The sequence below is a fragment of the Giraffa tippelskirchi genome, chromosome 4 (genome assembly GCF_054371585.1).
Source record: "Giraffa tippelskirchi isolate mGirTip1 chromosome 4, T2T-mGirTip1v1.2.pri, whole genome shotgun sequence".
NCBI classification, from domain to species: domain Eukaryota; kingdom Metazoa; phylum Chordata; class Mammalia; order Artiodactyla; family Giraffidae; genus Giraffa; species Giraffa tippelskirchi.
In genome coordinates, this window is record NC_137278.1 from 4,548,636 (window position 1) to 4,563,888 (window position 15,253).

At 41.8% G+C, this 15,253-nt stretch overlaps 1 protein-coding gene and 1 non-coding gene across 4 annotated transcripts in view; one reads left to right on the plus strand and one right to left on the minus strand.

The window, feature by feature from the left end:
- Positions 1-739: 739 nt before the first annotated feature.
- SETX (senataxin) overlaps positions 740-15,253 on the plus strand; it is an 83,866-nt gene continuing 69,352 nt past the window's right edge. For 2 of the 3 annotated variants that reach the window (XM_081590826.1, XM_081590827.1), the window contains exons 1-5: positions 740-949; positions 1,080-1,188; positions 2,545-2,661; positions 5,009-5,124; positions 10,786-10,969. In XM_081590826.1, coding sequence (XP_081446952.1) covers positions 5,069-5,124; positions 10,786-10,969 — 240 coding nt within the window. In that variant the 5' untranslated portion in view covers positions 740-949; positions 1,080-1,188; positions 2,545-2,661; positions 5,009-5,068. Of the gene's footprint in view, positions 950-1,079; positions 1,189-1,620; positions 1,979-2,544; positions 2,662-5,008; positions 5,125-10,785; positions 10,970-15,253 lie in introns of those variants that run through there. The other variant, XM_081590828.1, reaches the window with a different exon arrangement.
- On the minus strand, positions 6,463-6,566 carry LOC145504031 (U6 spliceosomal RNA). The gene has a single exon (XR_014052023.1). It is a non-coding gene; the product is annotated as a U6 spliceosomal RNA (small nuclear RNA).

A 15,253-nucleotide genomic window follows, 5' to 3' on the forward strand; every position in this document is an offset into this window, starting at 1 on the left:
TTATGACTTTGGTGGGCGGTAGGCACTTTTTGCCTTCATGGGCACTTTTCTCCTTAAAAATACCGAAAATCGTATTTTAGGACTGTGTTGGTATAAAGACAGATGGTAACTATTAACAGATTTTCCTCAACCTAAAATTTCACTTGTTTTCTGATTCTACAAGAAGTTAAAGCACTTTGGTTGTGTCCCTAGCCCAAGCTACAATGTGTAATGCCAAAGTCCCTCTTCTCAGTGTTCATGGTAATATTCCATTTCTTACACCATGGTGAGCAGTTTAAGCATTTTATGCAACCATCCTTTCATGGCTAGTTTAATAAAAACGTATGTAATGCATCGTGCAAGGATACAAATGAAAATGGTTATCTCAGGCACATAGAAATTCAGGTGATTTTTACTATCTTGTTTCTCTCTTTCAAAAATCAGTTTCTTTTTTTTTCAATAGCCAGCTGGATCCCTATTTTTCAGAAGTACTAATATTTTTTAAAGGATATGCACACACAACTTATAGCGCAATATATAATTCATGACTTTCCTATTTAACCTGGATTTTAGTGGATTTTACTTTGGCCAACGCTGTCCAAGAAACAGAGGATAACCGAGAAACGAGAATTAACGGCCACAGCCTTGGGCTGGGACGGTTAAAATTTCCATAACGGGCACCGGGCTTTCCGATAAGCCACGCCCCCTTCTGGAATGTTCACCAGGACCCTCCCCTTCGCTTCACCCACTGCCCCTTCTCATTCTGCGGGTCGAGTTCTCCGGGGTAAGGTTGTCGCTGGCCCGCTTCTCAGGACTGGGCCCGCCTTGGCCTCTGCTTTGCTTCTCAGGACTCTGCTTTCCTTTAGAGCCTTGATCAGAACTAGTAATTATTTTTTTTCTGTCACCTTCTCAGCTAGTGGTGGCGCCTCGTCGTCGTCATTAGTCAGTAGTAGCGTCAAGAAAGAAAAGGGTAGGCTTTCCAAGGGGTTGTACTGTTTTCCTCTGTATTATTTCTTCTCTTTGCAGTATCTTTTTTTTTTTTTTACAAAGTGTATATTTCCCACGAATTACGTGTTGTTTACACAGTATCCCATTTTTAGGTTACATCTAAAGAGAAAAAAAATTGCTTCGCAACTCATAACAGGCTCTGCTGAAACTCGTGAGGCGTCGAAGAGAGAAGAAACAGAACCGAACGGAAAAGGCAGGAGGGTAGGCGTACAAGGGGCCCAGGGTGGGCCCGTCAGGCGCGGCTGCTACCGGCAGAAACCCTGGGCCAGGCCGCGGTCAGCGCTACGCCGTAGGCTTTCCCTCTCCCTCCCCCTCCTGCCCCTGCCTCCGCCTCCCTCCCTCCTCTGCCCCTCCCTCCAGTCCCGCTCCGCAAGACACTCCTGATTGGCCAGGCCCTAGCCCGGAAGTGGCGCCACGCCGGGCTTCCCGGCCTCTCGGCTGAGCCCCGGCGCTCCTCTTCCCCACGCCCCGCCCCTCGGGGGGCATCAAAACAAGAGAGCGGCGGCTGGGGCAGGGCCTGCGGACGGCCGACGCCGCGCAGAGGTGGGGGGGTCTGTGCTCGCGGCGCCCGCTGGTTGGCTGACTGGGTGCGGGCTGAGGCGCTTCGGGTTGCGCGGCCGCGCTTCCGCCCTCGGCTGACTGTTGAGCCGAGGCATGGAGGCCGGTTAGCCGCCGGCGCGAGGCCGAGCAGGGGGTGAGGAGAACGGCGGGCTCGAGGCTGCAGGCCCGGCGGGCTCGAGTGCGCGCGCGGCTGGTGAGTGCCGGGCCGCGTGGAGTAACCGTCGCGGCGCGTGAGGCAGGGGCGGGTGGGGGAGGGGCGGCGCGAGCCTGGCCGCGTCCTTCAGAGTTGAGGCGCGCGAAGCGGGAGCATCGCTGCCGCGTCCGCTGGACCGCCTTCCTGTGCCTCTCGCGCCCCGGGGTTCCGGGCGTTGGGACCCCTGTCCTTTCCTTTAACGTCGTCTACACTGCGGTCCCGTGTGAGCGGTTCTGGGTATGAGCACTGCGTAGTTTCGGTGGGACTGATTGGGGGGGTCTCGCTGTGGAAAGTCTCTGTCCTCTCGACGCCCCCTCCTTTCTCCTGATGGGGTCCGTTGTTTTGGAGAGAGTGCCACTCCTGAGTGGCCACCTGAGTCCTCCTGCCCCACCTGAAGGCGATGTATCGCTGACAGCCAGCCGCAAGGGGCTTTGCTGCCTTCCCCACCTCCCAGGAGCGACAGTGTACCAAGACCCTGAAGGAACCGTCACGAGGCTTGAAGGAACGGTTTGCCATTTAAAGCGACAGAGTTAGTTACTGATGGTCCTAGGGCTGAACTCACTTACATTTGCTAATTGGAGTTTTTTGACAAAGTGGCTCACTGTCCCCTGTGTGAGGACGAGGTCTCCCGTGAAACTACTTCCCCCTGTGGAGTCAGGATGGCAGTAGACCCCCAGGCAAGTTGTCTAATCTCTGAGCCGGAGCCTTTTCATCAAATGGTTACATTCCGCTTTGTAAGTATTGATGTGAAACTCAGATGAGAGTATATAAACCACTTCCTCAGTTTTGTTTTGCCTTTTCAGAAATGTTCTTTGCGGAGCCAGAGTCTGGGTGTATATGAAGGCAGATCCTCACCCATTCCCAAATAAATCCAGGCATCTCAACTGAGAGGATCACTTCTCTGTAGGCCATCATCTCAGGTAATTTTTTTTTTTTTAAGATTTATGTGTTCTTGACTGTGCTGGGTCTTAGCTGCTGTGGGTATTCTCTAGTTGCGGTGTGTGGGCTTCTCATTGAGGTGGCTTCTCTTGTGGAGCGTGGTTTCTAGGGCAGAGTTCAGTAGTTTCCCCAGGGCATATGGGATTTTCATGGACCAGGGATGGAACCTACGGCTCCTGCACTGGCAGGTGATTTCTTAACCACTGGACCACCAGGAACTACCCCAGGTAATTGTTAACATTTAAGACATTTTTTTCAGTCACTTAATGTGTGCTCAGCACTGAAGTAAAGTATATACAAAACAGATCCTTACCCCCTAAAAGACTCAACATTTCTGAAGATGGAGCATGTACGTGGGAAACATCTGATAGTAAACACCTCAGCCTGACAAGGTGAATGTAGTGATAGAAACTGTATAGAGTCCTGAGAGGACTGAGAAGAAAGTCAGACTGGAAAGGGAGGGGCTGAGTTAGACTACTAGCCCCCAGGCATGATGATGCTCAGAAATGAATGGCACATAGGTAGATCTCAAATCTGGCTTTTTATCAGACTCACTGCTGGAATTGTTTTAGATTGAACCTGAATTTTATCAGTGGTATCTCACCATCTGCTTTTTTCTCCCAAGTTCCTTTGGTGAGTCATGCGTATTCAGGTTTAAGATCCAGGCAGAGGTCTGAAGGGTAGGTGTTAGAGGCAGAAGAGCTCCCATAAATGCAGGTAATGCCAAATACCAGGATGCATTTTAGGAAGAGCAAGTGAGGGGGAAATGTCAAGAGATGATGCTGAAGCCAGCTCTTGCAGGGACTGGTGTGGTGAGCTCAAAAGTTATTGACCAGATGTAGAGGAGTCATTTGTGTTTTCAAAGTCCAGTTCTTGGTTTGGCCTTTGGCAGCATTTTGGGGAAGAAATGATGGTGGATCAAACAAGAGGCAGATCATTTATGTTTACTTATGGAATCTAGGCAAATAATGAAAATGTATTAAGGCAGTGGCAGTCTCACTGACAGTTAAGTGCAGATATAATCAAGGTGTGGTAGACATTGTGGAACTTGTGGAGGTGGGTCTAAGGGAAGAGAATACAATTAACAGGTTACTGGTTTAAAAACTGAAGGCATGGTGATACCATGGATATAGAGAATACAAGACAGATCACAGATCTAAGGGAAGGACTTTGTTCTATTCTGGTCCCGTTCACTCTGACGCACCAGTCAGGTGGGTAGAGATTTTCTATACAGTTGGATATTGAGTAGAGTCGGCCTTCCGTATCTTCAGGTTTCACATATGTGAATACAGAGAGCCAGCTGTGTTCATTGTGCTACACTGTTTTATGTGGGAAGTTGAGCATCTGCAGATTTTGGTATCCATGGTGGGGGTTTAGCTTCTGGAACCAATTGCTTGCAAGTACTGAGGGACAGCTGTATATCTTTCTGGAATTCTAGGCTAGGCTGTCATTGAGTAGCTGAAACACAGGTAAGCATTGCACTGAGTTTACATACATTCTTAGTCTTTGGGAAGCTTCAGTATAAGTAGTAGTTATGGGTTAAATTAAGTCACCTAGAAAGGGGATACTGAATGAAGAGGAGGATAGAGCCCTGAGGACAAACCTTTGGACATTTTGATATTAGGAGGGGGAGAAGGAACCAGATGGTTCTGGAGATTGGGTAGAGGAAATGAAAGGAGAATTGTATCTTAGCTATGGATTAAATGTTAGCATTTTCACATGTTTTGTAGTCCAGTAGAGAACCAACTGGATTTGATATTACAGAGATTATTAGGGACTTTTGTGAAAACATTCAGTGAAACATAAGATAGAACCCAGAGTGCAAAGGAGCTAAATAAACTATTTTTTCAAGGGTTAGTTTCCTGGTGTGGAAACTTTCTCAGTGGACTCAGTGCTTTCACTGCCACAGCCTGGGTTCAGTCCCTTAGTTCAGTTTTGGGGAACTAAGATCCCACAAGCTACTTGGCCCAGCTGAGGGGGGAAAAAATAAATGAAAGCAATTGCAAAGAAGTTTTTAATAAATAATTAAAATTTCCAAGAAGTGGGACTTCCCTGGTGGTCCAGTGGTTAGGACTCTGCCTTCTAATGCAGGGGGCACTGATTTGATACCTGGTGGGGGAGCTAGGTTCCCACATGCAGCCAATAAATAAATAAATAATTCCAAGAAGTTTAGTTAGGAAGAGTAGAAGAAAGTAATTGTTGTATGAAGTTTGTGGCCAACTGTTATTGAGAAATGGTAGCCCTGGCTAAGTCAGTGGAAAGTAACAGTTACATCTCTGGTGAAGCATCCTTTGTGATCGTCAAATCAGCTCTCTCTTTAATGCACAGGAGCAGCTCTGATTTCTGCAGCTTGAGGATTCCCTGGAAACCCGCATTTGTGGTTCAGTAATGGTTCCCAGCAGTAAAAACGCTGATGAAATTAACAAAACTGCCTTCCAGAAGAAGTGAGTTGTGCAAAAACGTGCAAGGTTCATGGCCATCTACCAGCAGTTTTCCCTTTAAAGAAAAATCACAGTATACTTATTATACCCTGTTTACATTTTTTGGGCTTAACTATCAGGCCAATGATGATTTTGTTTTAAGGACGTAACAACACCCGTTTATGACCTTTTGAGAGGAGCTATGGAAACGGATGTTTCTGTTGTTGATGGGCTCTATAGCACTGTTCTGTGTTCGAAATTCCATTCTTACCTGTTGTATGGCAGTAACTTCCATCTACTTTGAGAAAATTTATAGTTTTGCTTTCTGGAATGTTGAAGTAAGCTAGCTCTTTGAATGAGTTGAAAAAAAAATCAAACTCCGTAATTTTTTTTTCCTTTGGCAGCACATGTGGGATCTTACGTGTACCCCCTGCCTTGGAAGTGTGGAGTCTTAATCACTGGACTTCTGGGGAGGTCCTTCCATAATTTTCTTACTAGAAGGTTTCTTTTGCTAACTAACCCTGCATATTTATTGGAAGGACTGATGCTGAAGCTCCAGTATTTTGGCCACCTGATGCGAAGAGCCGACTCATTGGAAAAGACCCTGATGCTGGGAAAGATTGAAGGCAGAAGGAGAAGGGGGTGGCAGAGGATGAGATGGTTAGATAGCATCACTGACTCGGTGGACATGAATCTGAGCAAACTCTAGGAGATAGTGAGGGACAGGGAAGACTGGCATGCTGCAGTCTGGGGGGTTGCAAAGAGTCAGGCATGACTTAGCGACTAAACGACTGGTAATAGTTAAAGTATACAGCATTTTATTTGTATTTCAATATGTTCATTTCTTCAAAGTTTCAGTTGACTGCAGTCCATTACCTGCTCAAATCAAACTTGAAGCAATTGATGTTTGAGAAATCTCCCCTAAGTTTTGTTTTCTGTTTCCACACCCTGTAGAAAGTGAAACTTAGTAAATTAGATTACATCAACAGAAAAAACCCAGCTTGTGCAGACTTGCTGGTGTAATAGTACTGTTTTTTCAGGTATAAGAAGTTCTTTGAATGAAATTTATATTCTGCAGAGACAATAGCGATATAGTGTCCATTATATTACTCAGTATTCCCTTGTTTGCAGCACCCTTAAAAAATGTTACTGAATTAGAAGTAGTGTCAAGAAAGGGCAAGACTCTCCAGTCTAACTCACATATTTTTGTTTTTCAGATGAGGACTGTGTAACTCATGTTATCTTTTTGCTCTGCTTTTCAGGAAGCTCCTAAATTAGGACTTAGTGACATTTTTTCTAAATAAGTTTTGATTTCTCTCTCTAAATCTCCTTTTACAATGTCCTTTTCTATATGTACTTTTTTTTTTTATGAAACGCTTCACGAATTTGCATATCATCCTTGCGCAGGGGCCATGCTAATCTCTGTATCATTCCAATTTTAGTATATGTGCTGCTGAAGCGAGCACTCTATATGTACTTTAATGTTGAAAGCTGCCCTGAATTCTTTTCAGAAGCGTGAAGAAAATATAGTTAATATTTAATTTAAAAATTCAGTTCACAAGGCATGCATGTTTTTGATTATACAGAAGTTATAAGATCTGTCAAGACGTGACCGACCTCCCATTAGAGTTTATTCGTTCTGAATTTTAGGGTGATATGCACTTAAAAATTCCACACATTCAAGTTTCTGTCCCCAAATATGCAATGACTTGGATCATATTTCTTAACCTTTTGTTGTCCCTTCTCCCTCTCTGAGAGGAAACTTTTTAGGCATTTCTTTCCTATGAATTTCCCATAGATTTTAATAGCTCCAATATATCACATACCTCTTTATGTATATCTCTGTTTTATACATAAAAATAGTGGGACTATTTTTGTGTCCCGCTAGTTTTCATCTTCTTGAGGATGTTGTCCCTCCTGGTGAGAATGAATGGGTTTAAGTTCATCCAGTGAGGAAATGAATTTCATTGGGTTTACAGATGGGTTTGTAACTTTTCCCCTGTTAGGCTGATACTTTACATTCATTAGATAAGATCAAGTTTGTTGGGTAATTTCCTGGCCCAGTTCCCAATAAAACATAAAACATTTTCTTTTTTTATTTTATTTTTTTTAAATTAGTTTATTTTCTATTTTTTAACTCTACAATATTGTATTTGTTTTGCCATACATTGACATGAATCCACTATGGGTGTACATGTTTTCCCCCTCCAGAACCCCCCTTCCACCTCCCTCCCCATCCCATCCCTCCAGGTCATCCTGGTGCACCAGCCCCGAACACCCTGTATCATGCATTGAACATGGACTGGCGATTCGTTTCACATATGATAATTTACATGCTTCCATGCCATTCTCCCATATCATCCCGCCCTCGCCCTCTCCCATAGAGTCTATAATACTGTTCTATTTATCTGTGTCTCTTTTGATGTCTCGCATATAGGGTTATCTTTACTGATTGACTAAACACCATATATATGTGCTAGTATACTGTATTGGTGTTTTTCTTTCTGGCTTACTTCACTCTGTATAATAGGCTCCAGTTTCATCCACCTGATTAGAACTGATTTGAATGTATTCTTTTTAATGGCTGAGTAATATTCCATTGTGTATATGTACAAAACATTTTCATAGTATAAAACACTTGGTTTGATTTTCCTTGGGTGTGGTTTTCTTTTTTGTCGTCAAAGAGAGCTCATAGCTGTTTGGATAATGCCTTGTCTGATGTTTTTCTTGTGTATAGACTGGGGCTGTGGTTTGGGGGCAGCATATTGCAGAGTTGAAGTTCCTGCCTCATCAGACTATGTCAGGGGTTACCAACATGGCTTAGCACCGGTGATGTTAACCTTGATGACTTGGTTAAGGTTTTGTTTGCCAGGTGTCTCCACTGTATGTGTGATTTTCACTTTTCATTGAAAGTGTTTCACCAAGTCCAGCCTGACTCGAGATTAAGCTCCACTTTCTGGAATAGGGAGTATCTATATATATTATTTGCAGTTCTTTTATAAGGAAAATTTGTCTCTTTCTCCACATTTGTTTATTCATTCATTTGTATCAGTATGGATTCATGTATATTTGTACTGTGGCTTATAATCCAATAGTACAGTATTTTGTTACTCAAAATTCTTTTAGCCTTGGCCACAGGGACCTCTTTCAAGTTGGTGGCTAGTATGTCCCTTTGACATGCCCCCATCCATCTGTGTTTGTTTTTTTTTTTCCATCTGTGTTTTGAGCACTTTATTTCTGTTGCTACAAGATGCCCCAGACTCACTTATATTTTCCCTGCCCCAGCCTTTTGTTTCAGGGCAAAACATGTGCTTTCTGTTTAGCCATAGTATACTGCTTACTGACATTTAGTGGCATCTTAGCTTGCTTTTATTACACCTCATTAGAATTGGAGATCTTTTTGGATTTGGCTTCCACCCTGTTTGCTAATCCTCTGCTTCATGCCATCTGTAGTTCTGATCAACTTGACTCTGTTTTCCTTCAAGTCTTTGACATATTTGGTTCTTGGGATTTCCTCTTGTTTCCAGGTACCATCTTGCTGCTTGTTCTCTTTGAGACTGCTAGGATTTGGGAAATTAATTTTATCTTAACTCTTTTTACTTGAGTTTGGATAGTGGAGGCTCTGATGGTATTATACAACCCAAAATTGGAAACTATCAAGAACTGAAAGTATGAAACTCAGTAGTAATAGGTTTATAGCTGTTCTATTTGTAGCCATTATGGTTTATACTAAATTGATGAGCAGTGAGTTATGGGCAGCAATATATACACACACGTGCAAATTCATATATGTACTTTCTAACCAACAGAAAAAATTCTTCTCTGTATGAAGTTTTGTTATTGACTGTGTGGATCACAATAAACTGTGGAAAATTCTGAAAGAGATGGGAATACCAGACCACTTGACCTGTCTCTTGAGAAATCTGTATGCAGGTCAGGAAGCAACAGTTAGAACTGGACATGGAACAACAGACTGGTTCCAAATAGGAAAAGGAGTACATCAAGGCTACATATTGTCACTCTGCTTATTTAACTTATATGCAGAGTACATCATGAGAACCGCTGGGCTGGAAGAAACACAAGCTGGAATCAAGATTGCCGGGAGAAATATCAAGAACCTCAGATATGCAGATGACACCACCCTTATGGCAGAAAGCGAAGAAGAACTAAAGAGCCTCTTGATGAAAGTGAAAGAGGAGAGTGAAAAAGTTGGCTTAAAGCTCAACATTCAGAAAACTAAGATCATGGCATCTGGTCCCATCACTTTGGGAAATAGATGGGGAAACAGTGGCTGACTTTATTTTTTGGGGCTCCAAAATCACTGCAGATGGTGATTGCAGCTATGAAATTAAAAGACGCTTACTCCTTGGAAGGAAGGTTATGACCAACCTAGATAGCATATTGAAAAGCAGAGACATTACCCTGCCAACAAAGGTCCATCTAGTCAAGGCTATGGTTTTTCCAGTAGTCATGTATGAATGTGCGAGTTGGATGGTGAAGAAAGCTGAGCGCCGAAGAATTGATGCTTTTGAACTGTGGTGTTGGAGAAGACTCTTGAGAATCCCTTGGACTGCAAGGAGATCCAACCAGTCCATCCTAAAGGAGATCAGTCCTGGGTGTTCATTGGAGGGAGTGATGTTGAAGATGAAACTCCAGTACTTTGGCCACCTCATGGGAAGAGTTGACTCATTGGAAAAGACCCTAATGCTGGGAAGGATTAGGGGCAGGAGGAGAAGGGGACAACAGAGGATGAGATGGCTGGATGGCATCACTGACTCAATGGACATGGGTTTGGGTAGACTCCGGGAGTTGGTGATGGACAGGGAGGCCTGGCGTGCTGCAATTCATGGGGTCGCAAAGAGTCGGACACGACTGAGCAACTGAACTGAACTGAATATTTATGGATTTTTTTAGGTTTCCAGAAATTTCTGGAAGATGGCCTCAGGGAATGTGAAAGGTTTCCTGAGATTTTCACTTGACTCCAATACATGATTTAGAACACTCCAAAGTCTGTACTTTATTTATTTTTGGCTGTGCTGGGTCTTAGTTGCTGCTTGGGCTTTTCTCTAGTTGTGGTAAGTAGGGGCTCTTCTTCATTGCAGTGCTCAAGCTTCTCATCGTGATGGCTTCTCTTGTTGCAGAGTATGGGCTGTAGGGCACTTGGGCACAGTAGTTGTGGCTCCCAGGTTGTAGAGCACAGACTCAATAGTTGTGGTACACGGGCTTAGTTGCTACAAGGCATATGGAATCTTCCTGGACTAGGGATCGAACCTGTGTCTTCTGCATTGGCAGGTGGATTCTTCACCAATGAACCACCAGGGAAGCCCTCCAAAATCTGTACTTTGAGAGCATTGATAATTCTGTTTTTGTATATTTTCCATCAGTACTGAGTAGTTTTGAGCCTTCTTTATAGCACAGCTGTATATCACCTTATGATGTTTGTTACTGATTTCATTGCATTATTTTTCATGTGTCACAGATAAAGTTTTTACGAATAGTGTCAGATGGAGTTTAGCCAGGGATTGGTAAGATGGCCAGCAGAATGTTCTGGATGTGATGAAGGCACATTTTAAGTTGAAAGACAGGATCATTAATAGGAAGTGTACCCATTCTCCACCAGAATAGTCCTGAAGTGTTACATGATATTTTCCTTTAATCTTTCAATGTCATCTTTTCTGGGTACAGGTGCAGAATGAGTACATGTTGTTGGTGTACCCCAGGTGGTACTTCCACCACTGACTTCCTGCAACGCTATGCATCCAAGACCCGCTCCAGTGAATTTCAGACAGCTGATGAAGACCTCTGCTACTGCTTGGAGTGTGTGGCTGAATACCACAAAGCAAGGGACGAATTGCCGTTCTTACATGAGGTAACTTAAATGAGATGGGCGGTTTTTTCCCTGAGTTTGATAGCTAGGAAGGGGATACATTTGAACTGTATTGGAAGCATTCAAGGAGCTTGACAATATGATTTAAACTGTGAAGGTTGAAATACTGCTTGTACCTAACTCATTAGCTGTAGAGAGTGGGTGCTGAGTAATTGCTTATTGACTAATGGAATTGAATTGACACTTAAAGCAGAATTTTATAATCCTCCTTTTGTAGTCATTTTATGTAAAGCAGTTTTATGAAAAGATGTATGGGGTTTTTTTTGGGTTCCATGTTTTTATGTCATTGTGTTTGACGGTTATAGGCAGGTGTTTGAATGGCCAATAGTTATTTATTTTTCCTCTTTTCATTTTTAAAAAAAATTTTAAATTATTTCTTTTAATTGGAGGCTAATAACTTTACACTATTGTGGCTTTTGCCGTACATCGACATGAGTCATCCATGGGTGTACATGTGTCCCCCCACCCTGAACCCCCCTCCCATCTTCTTGCCACCCCATCCTTCTAGGTTGTCCCAGAGCACTGGCTTTGAGTGCCCGTTACACTGGTCATCTGTTTACATATGGTAATATACATGTTTCAATGCTATTCTCTCAAATCATCCCACCCTTGCCTTTTTCCACATGGTCCAAAAGTCTGATCTTACATCTGTGTCTCTTTTGCTGTCTTGCATATAGGGTCATTGTTACTGTCTTTCTAAATTCCATATATATGTGTTGATGTACTGTATTGGTGTTTCTCTTTCTGACTTAACTTCACTCCGTATAATAGGCTCCAGTTAAATCCATCTCATTAGAACCAACTCAAGTGCATTCTTTTTTATAGCTGAGTAATATTCCATCATGTATATTCACCAAAACTTCCTTATCCATTTGTCTGTGATGGACATCTAGGTTCCATGTCCTAGCTGTTGTCACTGCAATGCTGCAGTGAACATGGGGATACACGTGTCTCTTTCAATTCTGGTTTCCTCAGTGTGTATCCCGAGCAGTGGGATTGCTGGGTCATATGGCAGTTTTATTTCCATTTTTCTTAAGGAATCGCCACACGGTTCTCCATAGTGATTGTGCTAATTTGCATTCCCACCTACAGCGTAAGAGGGTTCCCTTTTCTCCACACACTCTCCAGCATTTATTGTTCATAGACTTTTTGATGGCAGTCATTCTGACTGGTGTGAGATGGTACCTCATTGTGGTTTTGATTTGAATTTCTCTGATAATGAGTGATGTTGAGCATCTTTTCATGTGATTGTTAACCATCTGTATATCTTCTTTGGAGAAATGTCTGTTTAGTTTTTTGGCCCACTTTATGATTGGGTCGTTAAGTTTTCTGGTATTGAGCTGCATGAGCTACTTATATATTTTGGAGATTAATTCTTTGTCAGTTGTTTTGTTTGCTGTTATTTTCTCCTATTCTGAAGGCTGCCTTTTCACCTTGCTTATAGTTTCCTTCATTGTGCAAAGCTTTTATGTTTAATTAGGTCCCATTTGTTTATTTTTGTTTTTATTTCCATTACTCTGGGAGGTGGGGTCATAGAGGATCTTGCTGTGATTTATGTCAGTGTTCTACTTACGTTTTCCTCTAAGAGTTTTATAGTTTTTGGTCTTACATTTATATCTTTAATTCATTTTGAGTTTATTTTTGTGTATGGTGTTAGAAAGTATACTAGTTTCAATCTTTTACAGATGGTTGACCAGTTTTCCCAGCACCACTTGTTAAAGAGATTGTCTTTTCTCCATTGTATATTTTTGCGTCTTTTGTCGAAGATAAGGTGTCCATAGGTGTGTGGGTATATCTCTGGGCTTTCTATTTTGTTCCATTGATCTATATTTCTGTCTGTGTCAGTACCATACTGTCTTGATGACTAGCTTTGTAGTATAGTCTGAAATCAGGCAGGTTGATTGCTCCAGTTCCATTTTTCTTTTTCAAGATTGCTTTGGCTATTCAAGGTTTTTTGTGTTTCCATACAAATTTTGAAATTATTTATTCTAGTTCTGTGAAAAATACCATTGGTAGCCTGATAGGGATTGCATTGACTCTATAGATTGTTTTGGGTAGTATACTCATTTTCGTTATATTGATTCTTCTGGTCCATGAACATGGTATATTTCTCCATCTATTTGTGTCATCTTTGATTTCTTTCATCAGTGTTTTATAGTTTTTTATATATAAGTCTTCTGTTTCTTTAGGTAAATTTATTTCTAAGTATTTTATTCTTTTTGTTGCAATGGTGAATGGGATTGTTTCCTTAATTTCTCTTTCTGTTTTCTGATTGTTAGTGTATAGGACGGAGAAGGCAATGGCACCTCACTCCAGTACTCTTGCCTGGAAAATCCCATGGATGGAGGAGCCTGGTAGGCTACAGTCCATGGGGTCGCCAAGAATCGGACGCGACTGAGCGACTTCACTTTCACTTTTCCCTTTCATGCACTGGGGAAGGAAATGGTGACCCACTCCAGTATTCTTGGCCTGGAGAATCCCAGGGATGGCAGAGCCTGGTGGGCTGCTGTCTATGGGGTCGCACAGAGTTGGACATGACTGAAGCGACTTAGGAGCAGCAGCAGTAGCAGCAGTGTATAGGAATGCAAGGGATTCTTGTATATTTATTTTATATTCTGTACCTTTACTATATTCATTGGTTAGCTCTAGTAATTTTCTGGTTGTGTCTTTAGGGTTTTCTATGTAGAGGATCATGTCATCTGCAAACAGTTTTACTTGTTTTCCAATCTGGATTCCTTTATTTCTTTTTCTTCTCTGACTGGTGTGGCTAGGACTTCCAAAACTATGTTGAATGGTAGTGGTGAGAGTGGGCGTTTTGTCTTGTTCCTGATTTTAGAGGAAATGCTTTCAGTTTTTCACCATTGAGGATAATGTTTGCTGTGGGTTTGTCATTTTATGGCTTTTATGTTGAGGTATGTTCCTTCTATGCCTGCTTTCTGGAGAGGATTTATCATTAATGGGTGTTGAATTTTGTCAAAGGCTTTCTCTGCATCTGTTGAGATAATCATATGGTTTTTATCTTTCAGTTTGTTAATATATGATGTATCACATTGATTGATTTGCAAATATTGAAGAATCCTTGCATCCCTGGGATAAAGCCCACTTGGTCATGATGTATGATCTTTTTAATATATTGTTGGATTCTGTTTGCTAGAATTTTGTTGAGGACATTTGTATCTATGTTCATCAGTGATAATTGGGCTGTAGTGTTCTTGTCTGATTTTGATATTTGGGTGATGGTATAGAATGAGTCTGGGAGTTTACCTTCCTGTGCAATTTTCTGGAAGAGTTTGAGTGGGATGGGTATTAGCACTTCTCTAAATTTTTGCTAAAATTTACCTGTGAAGCCAGGTTCTGCACTTTGGTTTGTTGGAAGATTTTTTATTACAGTTTTGATTTCTGTGCCTGTGATGGGTCTGTTAAGCTTTTCTGTTTCTTCCTGGTTCAGTTTTGGAAGGTTATACTTTTCTAATAATTTGTCCATTTCTTCCATGTTGTCCATTTTACTCGTATATAATTGCTCATAGTAGTCTCTTATGATCTTTTGTATTTCTGTGTTGTCTGTTGTGATTTCTCCATTTTCATTTGTAATTTTATTGACTTCTTTTCTTGTTTTTTTCTTGATGAGTCTGGCTACAGGTTCGTCTATTTTATTTATCTTCTCAAAAAACCCGCTTTTACTTTTGTTAATTTTTGCCGTAGTCTCCTTCTTTTGTTTTTCACTTATTTTTGCTCTAATTTTCATGATTTCTTTCTTTATACTAACTTGAGGGTTCTTTTCACTTTTTCTAGTTGCTTTCCGTGTAAAGTTAGGTTGTTTATTTGATGTTTCTCTTGTTTCTTGAGGTAGGCTTGTATTGCTCTGAGCCTCCCTCTTAGCACTGCTTTTACTGAACCCCAGAGATTTTGGAAAATTATTGCTAATTTTAGACTTAAATTGAAGAAAGTAGGGAAAACCACTGGACCGTTCATGTATGACCTAAATCAAATCCCTTATGATTATACAGTGGAAGTGACAGATAGATTCTAGGGATTAGATCTGATAGATTGCCTGAAGAACTATGGATGGATGTTTGTAACATTGTACAGGAGGCAGTGATCAAGACGATCTCCAAGAAGAAATGCAAAAAGGCAAAATGGTTGTCTGAGAAGGCTTTACAAATAGCTGGGAAAAGAAGAGAAGTTAAAGGCAAAGGAGAAGGGAAAGATATACCCATTTGAATGCAGAGTTCAAAGAAGAACAAGGACAAGAGAACCTTCCTCAGT